Source organism: Salvelinus sp. IW2-2015, unplaced genomic scaffold, assembly GCF_002910315.2.
Source record: "Salvelinus sp. IW2-2015 unplaced genomic scaffold, ASM291031v2 Un_scaffold1433, whole genome shotgun sequence".
NCBI classification, from domain to species: domain Eukaryota; kingdom Metazoa; phylum Chordata; class Actinopteri; order Salmoniformes; family Salmonidae; genus Salvelinus; species Salvelinus sp. IW2-2015.
The window spans coordinates 194,798-210,892 of record NW_019942905.1 but is presented as its reverse complement, the minus strand read 5'-3'; the positions used below and the strand labels follow the sequence as shown (position 1 = coordinate 210,892).

General features: G+C 46.3%; 1 protein-coding gene and 1 long non-coding RNA gene across 3 annotated transcripts in view; both read right to left on the bottom strand.

Annotated features, from left to right (window-relative positions):
* LOC112070821 (integrin alpha-9-like) overlaps nt 1-13,829 on the bottom strand; it is a gene marked incomplete at its 3' end in the record, with an annotated part of 129,522 nt that extends 115,693 nt beyond the window's left edge. Inside the window, exons 1-3 of the mRNA XM_070439142.1 lie at nt 13,776-13,829; nt 9,917-10,043; nt 1,429-1,535 (exon numbers count right to left, since the gene is read on the bottom strand). Of these exons, the coding sequence (XP_070295243.1) occupies nt 1,429-1,535; nt 9,917-10,043; nt 13,776-13,829 (288 nt within the window). The remainder of the gene's footprint in view (nt 1-1,428; nt 1,536-9,916; nt 10,044-13,775) is intronic.
* Nucleotides 13,830-14,666: 837 nt separating this feature from the next.
* Nucleotides 14,667-16,095, bottom strand: part of LOC112070822 (uncharacterized) — a 1,802-nt gene continuing 373 nt past the window's right edge. The window contains exons 1-3 of one of the 2 annotated variants that reach the window (XR_011475670.1): nt 15,491-15,602; nt 15,313-15,423; nt 14,667-15,211 (exon numbers count right to left, since the gene is read on the bottom strand). This is a non-coding gene — a long non-coding RNA (uncharacterized lncRNA). Of the gene's footprint in view, nt 15,212-15,312; nt 15,439-15,490; nt 15,603-16,095 lie in introns of those variants that run through there. The other variant, XR_011475669.1, reaches the window with a different exon arrangement.

The following is a 16,095-nucleotide window of genomic DNA, read 5'->3' as shown; positions in this document are numbered from 1 at the left end:
CGTCCGGGTAAGAGTCAATGTGGGCACTATATACAGGGGGTACCGGTACAGAGTCAATGTGGAGACTATATACAGGGGGTAACCAGTACAGAGTCAATGTGTTGGCATGGTTAGTCGAGGTAATTGATTAATATGTACTGTAGGTAGAGCTAAAGTGATACGCTAGAATAACAAAACAGAGAATAGCAGCAGTGTAAAATAGGGGGGGGGGGGGCAATGGAAATAGTCTGGGTAGCCATTTGATTAGCTGTTCAGGAGTCTTAAGCTGTTGAGAAGACTTTTGGACCTAGACTTGGCGCTCCGGTACCGCTTGCCATGCGGTAGCAGAGAGAACAGTCTATGACTAGGGTGCCTGAAGTCTTTGACAATTTTTAGGACCTTCCTCTGACACTGACTGGTATAGAGGTCCTGGATGGCAAGAAGCTTTGCCCCAGTGATGTACTGGGCCGTACACACTACCCTCTGTAGTGCCTTGCAGTCGGAGGCCGAGCAGTTGCCATACCAGGCAGTGATGCAACCAGTCAGGATGCTCTCGATGGTGCAGCTGTAGAACCTTTTGAGGATCTGAGGACCCCTGCCAAATCTTTTCAGTCTCGTGCCTTCCTTACGACTGTCTTGGTGTGTTTGGACCATGATAGTTTGTTGGTGATGTGGACACCAAGGAACTTGAAGCTCTCAACCTGCTCCACTGCAGCTCCATCGATGAGAATGGGGGCGTGCTCGGTCCTCCTTTTCCGGTAGTCCACAATCATCTCCTTTTGTCTTGATCACGTTGAGGGAGAGGTTGTTGTCCTGGCACCACACGGCCAGGTCTCTGATCTCCTCCCGGTGATCAGGCCTAGCACTGTTGTGTCATCAGCAAACTTAATGATGGTGTTGGAGTCGTGCCTGGCCATGCAGTCATGAGTGAACAGGGAGTACAGGAGGGTACTGAGCACGCACCCCTGAGGGGCCCCTGTGTTGAGGATCAGCATGGCGGATGTGTTGTTACCTGCCCTTACCACCTGAGAGCGGCCCGTCAGGAAGTCCAGGATCCAGTTGCAGAGGGAGGTGTTTAGTCCCAGGGTCCTTAGCTAGGTGATGAGCTTTGAGGCCACTATGGTGTTGAACGCTGAGCTGTAGTCAATGAATAGCATTCTCACGTAGGTGTTCCTTTTGTCCAGGTGGGAAAGGGCAGTGTGGAGTGCAATAGAGATTGCATCATCTGTGGATCTGTTGGTGCGATATGCAAATTGGAGTGGGTCTAGGGTTTCTGGGATAATGGTGTTGATGTGGGCCATGACCAGCCTTTCAAAGCACTTCATGGCTACAGACGTGAGTGCTATGGGTCCAATGTAAGGGAATGTGCAAGTATAGACTTCTGGACACACAGATGAAACGGATGATTCAAACAGATGTACAGGGCTGTACTGTGACCTTTGAACTCACCAGTATTTTGCCATTGGGTTTGTCCTGCCGGGCGAGGCTGACCCCCATCCACTCATCATCCCTGTCTCCCTGGCACGTCTTCCCACAAGACTCCCGGGGCTTATTCCCTGCAGGAGCGGGACAGAAGTGTTAACAATGGCTGTAATATGGCGTTACAAAGAGGATAACTTTCCCATTCTCCGGGAGCCAACCGATGGAAGGGATACCTAGAGACAGTCTCTAATACAGTTCTAAATACTAGCTGAAGTTGATCTTTGATCTTTTGTAGATGTAGCAGAAGTGGTTCGGTGAACTTTGTTCCCATGATCAGTGATCTTGCTTGAGGTCTGAGGACTTGTGTTAGCTGCCTTTACATAATGCCTTGGCTTTAGCTCATCCAGCGAACACAGTCTTAAGGCATAGGGACAACCTGGGTTCAACCCTGGTTTAAGTGAGGTTTACTGTTGAACAGTCTGACAATTTTAGGCCATGGACTGAATACCTGACAGCCTTTTATCAGTGTTGACAAGCCCATGTAGTGTGTGTGTCAAATTAAAATCAAATGTTATTTGTCACATGCGACGAATACAACAGGTGTAGACCTTACCGTGAAATGCTTACTTACAAGCCCTTAACCAACAATGCAGTTTTAAGAAAATAGAGTTAAGAAAATATTAACTAAACAAACTAAAAAAAAAAAAATTTAAGTTAAAAAAAGTAACACAATAAAATAACAATAATGAGGCCATATACGACAAAACCTATTCCCCCTCAGGAAACTGAAAAGAGTTGGCATGGGTCCTCAGATCCTCAAAAGGTTCTACAGCTGCACCATCGAGAGCATCCTGACTGGTTGCATCACTGCCTGGTATGGCAACTGCTCGGCCCCCGACCGCAAGGCACTACAGAGGGTAGTGTGTACCACCCAGTACATCACTGGGGCCAACCTTCCTGCCATCCAGGACCTCTATACCAGGCAGTGTCAGAGGAAGGCCCTAAAAATTGTCAAAGACTTCAGCCACCCTAGTCAGACTGTTCTCTCTGCTACCACACGGCAAGCGGTACCGGAGCGCCAAGTCTAGGTCCAAAAGGCTTCTAAAGAGCTTCTACCCCCAAGCCATAAGACTCATAAGCATCTAATCAAATGGCTACCCAGACTATTTCCATTGCCCCCCCTCTTTTACACCATTGCTACTCTCTGTTGTTATCATCTATGCATAGTCACTTTAATAACTCTACCTACATGTACATATTACCTCAATTACCTTGACTAACCGGTGCCCCCGCACATTGACTCTGTACCAGTACCCCCCTGTATATAGCCTCGTTATTGTTATTTTACTGCTGCTCTTTAATTACTTGTTTCTTTTATTTCTTATTCTTATATTTTTTTTAACTGCATTGTTGGTTAGGGGCTCGTAAGTAAGCATTTCACTGTTAGGTCTACACCTGTTGTATTCGGTGCATGTGACTAATACAATTAGATTTTCATTTGAAATAGCACCCATAGTGCATTACTTTTAACCAGAGATCTATGTAGGGAATAGGGTGCCATTCGGAACAGAGTTGCAGTAAGGTCATCCTACCCTGTTTAATCATTACAGAGTGTGTAGCAGGCCTCTAGGCCAAAGGAGCTCACCAATTATTTAACTTTTGCTAACAGATAAAAGTGGCTTAGACAATTATACATCCCTTTAATGGTGCTGGGCTATATTTTGACTGGTTTCTAGGCCTCTAATTGCATTGGATGTCAACTTTAAGCAATTCTTAAATCTTAATGAAGATCAAAAAGACCTAAGGAATGTCTGAGAAAGGAGTAAGACTGTCTCCACCCCAAATGGCAAAGTGAACTACATTTGACCAGGGCCCATAAGGACATAGGGGGCCATTTGTGACGCAGCCTCAGACATAAAAACATGAGTGCCATGAAGACATAAGCCTGTAAACAGCAGTAGGAAAGGAACACACTTATTCACTTTAACAAGAATGCACTAAACTGGTAAATAACGTTGATTAGGATCTGTTGGGTGAATTCAAAGGCATCACCAGAGGAATTATGCAATCAAGGCGCTGCTTTACAGAGTCTGAATCTAACTATTAACTTTAGAAAAAAGCAGTAGGGATCTCTCTCTCATCATGGGTACCAACAACCCTTAAACGGTTCAGTTCCTCTGCCTCCCGTCTCAGATGACAGGTTGTGTCTCTAATGGCATCCTTTGCCCTATAGTGCACTACTTTTGACCAGGCACCATAGGGCTCTGTTGAAAAGTAGTGCACTAGGCTATATAGGAAAGAGGGTGCCATTTGAGACGTGCACACATTTACTGGACCAATCAGTGTAAATAAGTAAAGTTATAATTGAGGCTACTTCCAGAGTTCATCGCTAATATTTTCTCTGAGACAACCTGGGGCTGAACTCCCTCTGTCTGGTGTGATTCATAGTAGCCCTCTCTCCCTCTTGGTGTGTGTGTGCATGTGTATGAGAGAGAGGGAGAGAGAGACGGGGAGACAGAGACAGTGAATCAGAGAGACCAGCGATACAGAGGGGGAGAGGGGCAGGGACAGAGACCAGCGAGACAGAGACCAGAGAGACAGAGGGGCAGAGACAGAGACCAGAGAGACAGAGGGGCAGAGACAGAGACCAGCGAGACAGAGGGGCAGAGACAGAGACCAGAGAGGCAGAGACAGAGAGACCAAGAGGGGCAGAGACAGAGACCAGAGAGACAGAGGGCGAGGAACAGAGAGACAGAGGGGCAGAGACAGAGACCAGAGAGGAACAGCAGGGGCAGAGACAGAGAGGACGGAGGGGAAGAGAGAGATGGGGCGAGACAGAGAGACAAGACGAGACGGAGGGGGAGAGAGAGGGAGGGAGAAGACGAAGAGAGACCAGGAAGACAGAGGGGGAGAGAGAAGAGAGAGAGACAGAGGGGAGAGACAGGGAGACCAGAGAAAGAGGGAGGACAAAGACCCAAGGGACACAGCGGGAGAGACAGAGAGACAGGAAGACGAGAGAGGCAGAGGGGGAGAGAGAGGAGAGAGACAGAGACAGAGAGACAGGCAGATGAGAGAAACAGAGAGACCAAAGACACAGAGGTGGAGAAACAGAGGGGGAGACAGGGAGATGAGAGAGACCAGAGAGACATAGCGGGAAAGACAGAGACGGGGAGAGACAGAGAGACATGGAGACAGAGGGGGAGAGACAGAGAGAAAAAGGGGAGGAGACAGAGAGGAGAGAGAGACAGGGGACAAAGAGTAAGAGACCAAAGAGACAGAGGGGGAGATAGACAGAGAGACCAGAGAGACAGAGGGGGAGAGAAAGGGAGATGAGAGAGAGGCAGAGGGGGAGAACAAGGAGATGAGAGAGAGAGGAGACCAGGGAGAAAGAAGGGAGAGAGACAGAGGGGGAGAGAGGAAAATGAGAGAGAGAGAAAGAGAGGAGAGAGAAGAGAAGAGAGAGAGAGAGAGAGAGAGAGAGAGAGAGAGAGAGAGAGAGAGAGAGAGAGAGGATGAAAGAGACAGAGGAGAAGGGGAGAGAGAGAGAGAAAAGAGACAGAAACAGAGAGACAAGAAGAAGTGAGAGAGAGAGAGAGAAAAGGGGGGGACAGAGACAGTGAAACAGAGAGACCAGGGAGACAGAGGGGAAGAGAGAGACACAGAGGTGGAAGAGACAGAGGGGGAGAGACATGGAGACGAGAGAAGAGAGACCAGAGAGACCCGAAGGGAGAGACAGGAAGATGAGAGAGACAGAGAGACTGAGGGGAGAGACAGAGGGGAGAGACAGAGGGGAGAGACAAGGAAAGAGAGAGAGGAGAGAGAGAGAGAGAGAGAAGAGAGCGAGAGAGAGAGAGAAGGGAGAGACAGAGACAGTGAAACAGAGAGACAGAGAACAGAGGGGAGAGACAAAGAGGAGAGACCAAAGAGACAGAGGGGGAGAGACAGGGAGATGAGAGAGAGAGACCAGAGAGAAAGAGGGGGAGAGGATAAAACGAGAAGAGACTTAGAGACCAGAAAGAGAGAGTGTGAGAGAGACAGAGACAGAGAGACAGAAACAAGAGACAGAGAAAACAGAGAGACAAGAAAGAGAGAGAGAAGAGAGAAAGAAGAGAGCAGAGACAGTGAACCAGAGACAGACAGAGGGGCAGAGATAGAGAGACAAACGCAGGCAGAAGATGGTCAGAGACAGCGAGACAATGGGCAGAGACAGAGAGACCAGAGACAGAGGGACAATGGGGAGAGACCAGAGAGACAGAGGGGGAGAGAGAAAGAGAAAGCAGGTGGGAAGACACAGAGAGACCAGAAGAGACAGGGGGGGAGACACAAAGAGACCAGAAAACATTGGGGGGAGACAGAGAGACACAGAGAAGACCAGAAAGACAGGGGGGAGAGACAGAGGGGAGAGACAGAGATCAGAGAAAGAGAGGACAGAGGGGGAGAGAACAGAGGGGGAGAGACAGATAGATCAGAGAGACCGAGGGGGACACAGAGAGACCAGAGAGACCGAGGGGGAGACACAGAGAGACCAGAAGCGAGACCGAGGGAGGGAGACACAGAGAAGACCAGAGAGACCGAGAGGGGGAGACACAGAGAGACAGAGAGGACCGAGCGGGCGAAGGGAGACACAGAGAAGACCAGGAGAGACCAGAAGGGGGAGACACGAGAAGAGACCAGAGAGACCGAAGGGGGAGACACAAGAGATCAGAAGACCGAGGGGGGAGAGAGGGCACTGCAACAAGGCCCAAGTTTGGCCTGACGCTTTGTTTAATAACGTATGTCTTGTTGGTGACAGTGAGTAGTAAGTAGGGGTTTCTATTAAACCCACATAAACCTTCTCTCTCGACCACAAGAAAAGGAACTGCAGGAAATGTCTTCGGCTCAAACCTTCTGGCATAACCACTTGGAAAATATTAGTTAAAACAATCCTATCTATCAAAATATTTTGGAACTTTGGCACCTCGACATTATTATGTTAAATGGTGCACGAAGTACGTGAAACAGCTTTTTCCTGCAATCTATAACCAAAATCACTATGCCTAATTCTATAATAAAAAATATGTAAAATGGTTAAACAAGCTACTCTAATGGCTGCCAGGTTGGGGATAGGGAATCTATCTAGTGGCAAGATTAAAACAACTTCATAACATTGCTGGCCCAGTCGGTGTACCCCCTTCACAAAATACAGCTGACAGATTTTCTTATCAATATATATGATACAATTTGGGTTTAAAAGTTTAGTAATTAATTGAAGATTCTGAAAAATTCTAAAACACAAATCTGAGGGGGCACATGCCTTTGTGCCCTCCTACTGGCATGACACCATCGTAAGGCTTCTGTTCCTAGGGTTACTATAATGTGTGGTTGTTCAGTGGTTCACCGTAAGGCTCTGGCCTAGGGTTACTATAATGTGTGGTTGTTCAGTGGTTCACCGTAAGGCTCTGGTCCTAGGGTTACTATAATGTGTGCGTTGTTCAGTGTGTTCCCATAAGGCTCTGGTCCTAGGGTTACTATAATGAAGTGGTTGTTCAGTGGTTCCCCATAAGGCTTCTGGTCCTAGGGTTTACTATAAGTGGTTGTTCAGTGGTTCCCCATAAGGCTCTGGTCCTAGGGTTACTATAATGTGTGGTTGTTCAGTGGTTCCCCGTAAGGCTCTGGTCCTAGGGTTACTAATGTGTGTGGTTGTTCAGTGGTTCCCCATGAGGCTCTGGTCCTAGGGTTACTATAATGTGGTGGTTGTTCAGTGGTTCCCCATAAGGCTCTTGGTCCTAGGGTTACTATAATGTGTGGTTGTTCAGTGGTTCCCCGTAAGGCTCTGGTCCTAGGGTTACTATAATGTGTGTGTTGTTCAGTGGTTCCCCGTAAGGCTCTGGTCCTAGGGTTACTATAATGTGTGTTGTTCAGTGGTTCATCGTAAGGCTCTGGTCCTAGGGTTACTATAATGTGTGGTTGTTCAGTGGTCATCGTAAGGCTCTGGTCCTAGGGTTACTATAATGTGTGGTTGTTCCAGTGGTTCCCCGTAAGGCTCTGGTCCTAGGGTTACTATAATGTGGTTGTTGTTCAGTGGTTTCCCCATAAGGCTCTGGTCCTAGGGTTACTATAATGTGTGGTTGTTCAGTTGGTTCCCCGTAAGGCTCTGGTCCTAGGGTTACTATAATGTGTGGTTGTTCAGTGGTTCCCCGTAAGCTCTGGTCTAGGGTACTATAATGGTGGTTGTTCAGTGGGTTCCCCTAAGGCTCTGGTCCTAGGTTACTATAATGTGTGGTTGTTCAGTTGGTTCCCGTAAGGCTCTGGTCCTAGGTTACTATAATGTGGTTGTTCAGTGGTTCACCGTAAGGCTCTGGTCCTAGGGTTACTATAATGTGTGTTGTTCAGTGGTTCCCCATAAGGCTCTGGTCCTAGGGTTACTATAATGTGTGGTTGTTCAGTGGTTCCCCTAAGGCTCTGGTCCTAGGGTTACTTATAATGTTGGTTTTCAGTGGTTCACGTAAGGCTCTGGTTCTAGGGTTACTATAATGTGTGGTTGTTCAGTGGTTCCCATAAGGCTCTGGTCCTAGGGTTACTATAATGTGTGGTTGTTCAGATGGGTTCACCCATAAGGCTCTGGTCAGGGTTACATAATGTGTGGTTGTTCAGTGTTCATTAAGGCTCTGTCCTAGGGTTACTATAATGTGTGGTTGTTCAGTGGTTCACCCGTAAGGCTCTGGTCCTAGGGTTACTATAATGTGTGGTTGTTCAGCGGTTCCCTAAGGCTTCTGGTCCTAGGGTTACTATAATGATGTGGTTGTTCAGGGTTCCCTAAGGCTCTAGGTCCTAGGGTACCTATAATGTGTGGTTGTCAGGGTTCACCGTAAGGCTCTGGTCCTAGAGGTTTCTATAATGTGTGGTTGTTCAGTGGTTCCACCGTAAGGCTCTGGTCCTAGGGTTCTATAATGTGTGGTTGTCTAGTGGTTCCCCGTAAGCTCTGGTCCTAGGGGTTACTATAATGTGTGGTTGTTCAGTGGTTCCCGTAAGGCTCTGGTCTAGGGTTACTATAATTGTGTTTTCAGTGGTTCCCCGTAAGTCTGGTCCTAGGGCTTACTATAATGTGTGGTTGTTCAGTGTGTTCCCCATAAGGCTCTGTGTCCTAGGGTTACTTAATGTGTGGTTGTTCAGTGGTTTCACCGTAAGGTCTGGTCCTAGGGTTACTATAATGTGTGGTTGTCATGGTTCCCCGTAAGGCTCTGGTCCTAGGGTTACATATAATGTGTGGTTGTTCAGTGGTTCCCGTCCAAGGCTCTGCGTCCTAGGGTTACTATAATGTGTGGTTGTTCAGTGGTTCCCCATAAGGCTCTGGTCCTAGGGTTACTATTGATAATGTGTGGTTGGTTCAGTGGTTCACCGTAAGGCTCTGGTCTAGGGTTACTATATGGTGGGTTCAGTGTATTCACCGTAAGGTCTAGGTCCTAGGGTACTATATGTGTGGTTGTTTCAGTGGTTCACCGTAAGGCTCTGGTCTAGGGTTACTATAATGGTGTGGTTGTTTCAGTGGTTCCCCGTAAGGCTCTGGTCCTAGGTTACTATAATGTGTGGTTGTTCAGTGGTTCCCCGATAAGGCTCTGGTCCTAGGGTTACTATAATGTGTGGTTGTTCAGTGGTTCACCGTAAGGCTCTTTGGCTAGGGTTACTATAATGTGTGGTTGTTCAGTGGTTCACCGTAAGGCTCTGGTCCTAGGGTTACATATAATGTGTGGTTGTTCAGTGGTTCCCCGTAAGGCTCTGGTCTAGGGTTACTATAAATGTGTGGTTGTTCAGTGGTTCCCCATAAGGCTCTGGTCCTAGGTTACTATAATGTGTGGTTGTTCAGTGGTTCCCGTAAGCTCGTCTAGTACTATAATGTGTGGTTGTTCAGTGGTTCACGTAAGGCTCTGGTCCTAGGGTTACTATAATGTGTGTGTCAGTGGTTCAATCGTAAGGCTCTGGTCCTAGGTTACTATAATGTGTGGTTGTTCAGTGGTTCATCGTTAAGGTCTCTCTAGGCCCTAGGGTTCACTATAATGTGTGGTTGTTCAGGTGGTTCCCCTAAGGCTTGGTCCTAGGGGTACTTATAATGTTGTGGTTGTTCAGTGCGTCCCCGTAAGGCTCTTGGTCTAGGGTTACTATAATGTGTGGTTGTTCAGTGGTTCCCCGTAAGGCTCTGGTCCTAGGGTTACTATAATGTGTGGTTGTCATGGTTCCCCGTAAGGCTCTGGTCCTAGGGTTACTATAATGTGTGGGTTGTTCAGTGGTTCCCCATAAGGCTCTGGTCCTAGGGTTACTATAATGTGTGGTTGTTCAGTGTTCCCCATAAGGCTCTGGTCCTAGGGTTACTATAATGTGTGTTTGTTCAGTGGTTCCCATAAGGCTTGGTCTAGCGGTACTATAATGTGTGTTGTTCAGTGTTCCCCATAGGCTCTGGTCCTAGGGTTACTATAATGTTGTTGGTTGTTCAGTGGTTCCCAAAGGCTCTGTTCCTGGGACTGTGTGGTTCAGTACGGACCTCGGCCCAGGTTCATCTCCGTGCAGCGTCTCTCTGGGTTGCTGTGAACACGGCACTTGAACACGGCTCCCGGGGTGTGAAGTGAGCTGCTGTAGGAAGAGTTGGCCTTGGGGGCCCTACCAGAACCCTGTAGACAGAAAGAAACATATTGTGTAAACTTTACACATCCGGCACAGCAGTCAGTCACATAATTAAGAGAAAAAGAGTGGCCTTGGGCCCCTACCAACACCCGTAGAAAGAGACAATGGGCCCCCTACCAAGCACCCCGTAGACAGAGACAATTGGGCCCCTACCAGCACCCCGTAGACAGAGACAATGGGCCCCTACCAGCACCCCGTAGACAAGAGACAATGGGCCCCTACCAGCACCCGTAGACAGAGACACATGGGGCCCCTACCAGCACCCCGTAGACAGAGACAATGGGCCCCTACCAGCAACCCCCCACCGTAGACAGAGACAATGGGCCCCTACCAGCACCCCGTTAGACAGAGACAATGGGGCCCTACTATCACCCCGTAGACAAGAACAAGGGGCCCTACTATCACCCTGTAGACAGAGGCAAGACAAATGGGCCCCTTACTATCACCCCTGTAGACAGAGACAATGGGCCCTACTATCACCCTGTAGACAGAGACAATGCGCCCCTACCAGCACCCCGTAGACGAAAACAATGGGCCCCCTACAGCAACCCCTGTAGACAGAGACAATGGGCCCCCTACCAGGCACCCCGTAGAACAGAGACAATGGGCCCTACTATCACCCTAGGTAGACAGAGACAATGGGCCCCTACTATCACCCCGTAGACAGAGACAATGGGCCCCTACCAGCACCAGGTAGACAGAGACAATGGGACCTACTATCACCCCGTAGACAGAGACAATGGGCCCTACTATCACCCTGTAGACAGAGACAATGGGCCCTACTATCACCCTGTAGACAGAGACAATGGGCCCTACTATCACCCTGTAGACAGAGACAATGGGCCCCTACCAGCACCCCGTAGACAGAGACAATGGAAGGGACACAGTTATAATTAAAGAACACCAGTGTCAAACAGTCATGATGATGTCACACAGTGAAGAAGGACAAGCATTTCGCTACACCCGCAATAACATCTGCTAAATATGTGTATGTGACCAATAACATCTGCTAAATATGTGTATGTGACCAATAACATTTGATTTGATGAGAAGAGCAAGAGAAAAACATCTTGAAGGATGGGAGTCACCCGGCGTCAAGGATACAGTGTCAACAACACACATCCTGTCTCAATGAAGTGGCATAATGGCATCTCATAATCGTCTTCATCAGGTCCACTGTAGCACAGAGTAATTCCCCCATGTTCAATACAAGTATGGTAGCCTATATTCAGGGTGGAACTGGGGAGAACATGTGGAACCGGAGTTCCCAAAGTGAAATACTTTTGATGTGAAAATCAGCTTTCTAAGGTGAATTCTAAAAAGCAACATGGGTGAGTTTCCCGACTTTCACAATTCCACCCCTGGATGGACACTGGGTGTACAAAACATTAGGAACACCTCTTTCCATGACATAGACCGACCATGTGAATCCAGGTGACATCTATGATCCCTTATTGACATCACCTGTTAAATCCACTTCAACTCAATTTTAGGAAGGTGTTCCTAATGTTTGGTACACTCAGTGCATAAGGCTTCAGTAGACTGACTCATGACAATGAAGACAATGGTGGGTGTTGTGACAGCTACGGGACATGATCACTTAACCCTTGGCTACATGCTGGAATCTGCAACAGGTCAGCTAGGCTGCTACATGCTGGAATCTGCAACAGGTCAGCTAGGCTGCTACATGCTGGAATCTGGGACAGGTCAGCTAGGCTGCTACTGCTGGAATCATGGGACCAGGTCAGCTAGGCCTGCTTTACATGCTGAATCTGCAAGCAGGTCAGCTAGGCCATGCTGGAATCTGGGACAGGTCAGCTAGGCTGCTACATGCTGGAATCTGGGACAGGTCAGCTAGGCTGCTACATGCTGGAATCTGGGACAAGTCAGCTAGGCTGTTACATGCTGGAATCTGGGACAGGTCAGCTAGGCTGCTTCATGCTGGAATCTGGGACAGGTCAACTAGGCTGCTACATGCTGGAATCTGGGACAGGTCAGCTAGGCTGCTACAGAACAAAGGTCCAAAAGAAACCAAACAACACTGCACATCAATCGAACTGTTGACATAATTAAGATAAGACAATATGTCACCATCATAGAAATCAACTGTTTTTCTAAACAAGAGAAAGGCGTTTACGCACAGTGAATTGAGACAGTCTATTGATTTCGAAAATTATACTTATTTACTTTGTGATTTTGTAGGCGATAGCTCACATCATTTGGCTATTCTTCAACATATGCAAGCAGGTTACACAGCGTGCACAAAAGTGAATGGCCCAAATACAATCCATAAGAATTGCGCAACAACCAAACCCTGCCATTAATGGTCAAGCAAGGGAGGATACATAAGTGCATAAACAGTCGGGACTGTAATTGCTACAACTATAAGATAGTTAATAGCCTTGATAGGCCTCTTGATAGCTTGAGACTCACCAGCGCGTATTGTCATGATAGTGCTCCAGAACAGAGTATCCAAAGAAACTCGAGTCAGGTCCACGGAACACAACAGCATGTTCTAGGTCAATGTTGTAGGAGTGAACTACAGAAACAGACAAATACACACAGAGAACATCCAAAAGGCTCCTCTTCTGATTCAGAACATGACCCATCCTTTGGCGCATCCTTGAGAGGAACAACACTATGGAAGAAGTACATGAAACAAAACAAAGCCCTTCAAGGTTTCAGTGCTACAGACAAAGTTACAAAAACTAACAGTTCCGAATACTTTCTGAAGTCTAGCACTATGAACATGGAAAAACGACAGGGGTAGTGGATCGAGAATAAAAAATAACGGTCCGTTGAAAAGTGACGATCTCGTCAGCTGCTCTGCAGACTGTGAATCTGAAGAACTGGTGTCTGTCTCCAGCACGGAGTTGCTTGCGGTGGTGATAAGTGCGGTCATGGCAGAAGGCGAATTTCTCAATGGGTTCGCGGCTCAAGCATCACATTTCACCAAATAACCCGCCTCGCGCTTCCAACGTTTACGAACGACGATGCCCTCTGCCGTTTGGTAAGGGGAGCGAATCAAGGGCCAAAGACGAATGGCCTGTTGTTGACCAATCCAATGTGTTATTGGCTGCTGATGTTTGCTATGTCTTCATTACTTGTTCAAATGTTTTGGAAACGCTTGCTTGTCTTTCTTGTAAATTTAAATCTGCAATAAAATACTAATGCTTGGTTCAGTTTCCCTGGCCAATCCCATGCTAAAACGTTAGCATTTGGGAAAGCATGGTTGGCTGTTATACCTTGTCCATAAAATGCTTATCGGGTGAAGAAACCAATATGTATTGTAACGACCCTGGGTTTATAAGCGCGAATATCGACTCTGCCGCTGGAGCATGCTTTTGCGGCACAGTCGATAGCGCGCTAGACTTCGGGCTAGAAGGTTGAGGGTTCGAGACCTGCTGTTTCATTACTGTACTTTGGGCAAATATATCCCTTTAACAAGGACCTAATTCCTTGAGTTAAATTAAATGTAACAGACAACATAGATTACTGCTATTGTGGCTGCCAAAGTAATTACTGAGTAAGTAAAAAGGCTCTTGTTTAATCTTACCCATTTCTAATACAGATGTTATTCATTTCCAAACCTGAAAATGTGTTATGAAACAGATTTCCCTAATTTCCTCTGTCAGTTTGCAAAACAGTTCTATTAATACTTATACGCTTCCTGAAGTGAAATGTCCTGTTTTGATTAGAGCTGGTGTTATTCTGTTCACTCCGTAGTTAGAAAACCACCAGGCGATCACTTCATCATCCTCAGAACCTTTCATCTTATCATACAGATCAAAAAGGTGGAAACACCTCTTACTGAAACACCCCAATAGGTGACTATCCAGGAAACATTTACTAAATGTCCTACTGAAATACAGCATCTCTTACTGAAATATATCCAGTCATACACAATTATGAAAGTCATACTTGAATATAGCACATGTACATACTGTAAACACAGCATACATACTGTAAACACAGCATACATACTGTAAACACAGCATACATACTGTATATTCACTGAGTGGAAAAAACATTAAGAACACCTTCCTAATCATTTGGAGTCACACCCCCTTTTTCCCCCAGAACAACCTCAATTCATCGGGGCATGGACTCTACAAGGTGTCGAAAGCGTTCCACATGCTGGTCCATGTTGACTCCAATGCTTCCCAGTTGTGTCAAGTTGGCTGGATGTCCTTTGGCTGGATCATTCTTGATACACATGGGTAACTGTTGAGCGTGAAAAACCCAGCAGCATTGCAGTTCTTGACACAAACCGGTGAGCCTGGCTCCTACTACCATACCCCATTCAAAGGCACTTAAGTCTTTTGTCTTGCCCATTCACCCTCTAAATGGGCACACATACACAATCCGTCTCAAGGTGTAAAAAATATTTTTTAACCTGTCTCTTTAACCTGTCTCCTCCCCTTCATCTACGCTGATTGAAGTGGATTTAACAAGTGACATCAGTAAGGGATCATAGCTTTCATCTGGACTCACCTGGTTAGTCTGTCATGGAAAGAGCAGGTGATCCTAATGTTATATACATTCAGTTTACAACATTTACAATATTCACATTTCAACAAAGTGAATAATGAGCAGAGGAAGACAGAAAATCTGTGTAAATAAAATTGTATTAGCTCGACTCAAAATGTATTAACATAGCCAACAGTCGCATTATGCCCTATAGTACAGATTCACTTTGTGTATTTACACTTTACATTATGTTGAGTTTTTCTTTTATTGTCTCCACAAAATATAAAGTAGAAAAGCTGTGGGAAACCATAAAGCAGGGGTGTCCTTAAGTGGTACAGTTCAGGGACAGGAAGAGACAGTTCAGGGACAGGAAGGTAGAGCTAAGGGACGGGAAGGTAGAGCTAAGGGACGGGAAGGTAGAGCTAAGGGACGGGAAGGTAGAGCTAAGGGACGGGAAGGTAGAGCTAAGGGACGGGAAGGTAGAGTTAAGGAACAGGAAAGTACAGTCAAAGGGTCATCTCATCCATATAAATAGAAAGTAGATTCATATTTAGAATCCCTAGAAATTATATTTCTACGATTCCATCACACAGTCATGAGGAAGTGACACACAGTAGAAATACAACCAAAACTCTACTGATAAACCTAAAACCATAGATCAACTGAAAAACATTAAACCAAAACTCTACTGATAAACAACCTAAAACCATAGATCAACTGAAAAACATTAAACCAAAGTAAACGCAGAAAGCACCTTCTCCCGCCGCGGCCCCTGCCGGATCTGACATGATAAACAACCTAAAACCATAGATCAACTGAAAAACATTAAACCAAAACTCTACTGATAAACAACCTAAAACCATAGATCAACTGAAAACCATTAAACCAAAACTCTACCTGATAAACAATCGACTAACAACCAATTAGATCAAACTGGAACCATTACATCAAACCAAAAATCTACTGATAAACAACCTAAAACCATAGATCAACTGAAAAAACCATTAAACCAAAACACTTACTGATACACTGGATACAAACCTAAAACCATAGATCAACTGAAAAACAACATTCAACGCAAAAAAAACCACAACAAAAGATCAACCCAATGATCAACAAAAACTTATTGCACGTCGCAATCGGTCAAGAAAAAACATCGTATAAAGTATAAAAATAACCCTGGACTAAAAAAAGAAGAAAAAAAAGAAATATTGTAATATTCATTGCGATTTAAAATCCGTATTTCATTGTGTGAAATTAGATTGGAAGAAATAGCAACTATGATGATCCTTACATGGTCTATTTTCTACCTCCCTCGTACCATATATCCACACACCCACACACACACACACACAACACACACACACACACACACACACACACACACACACAACACACCACACCACACACACACACCACACACACACACACCACCACACCCACAGCACACACACAACACACACACACGGGCTAGATCTAGTCCACAGTGGTGGCAGCAGTCTGCATCCTTCAGCAGCAGTTAAGTTGCGATCTCCTCCTGTAACAGTACCGAGGCGATCAGGCTGATTC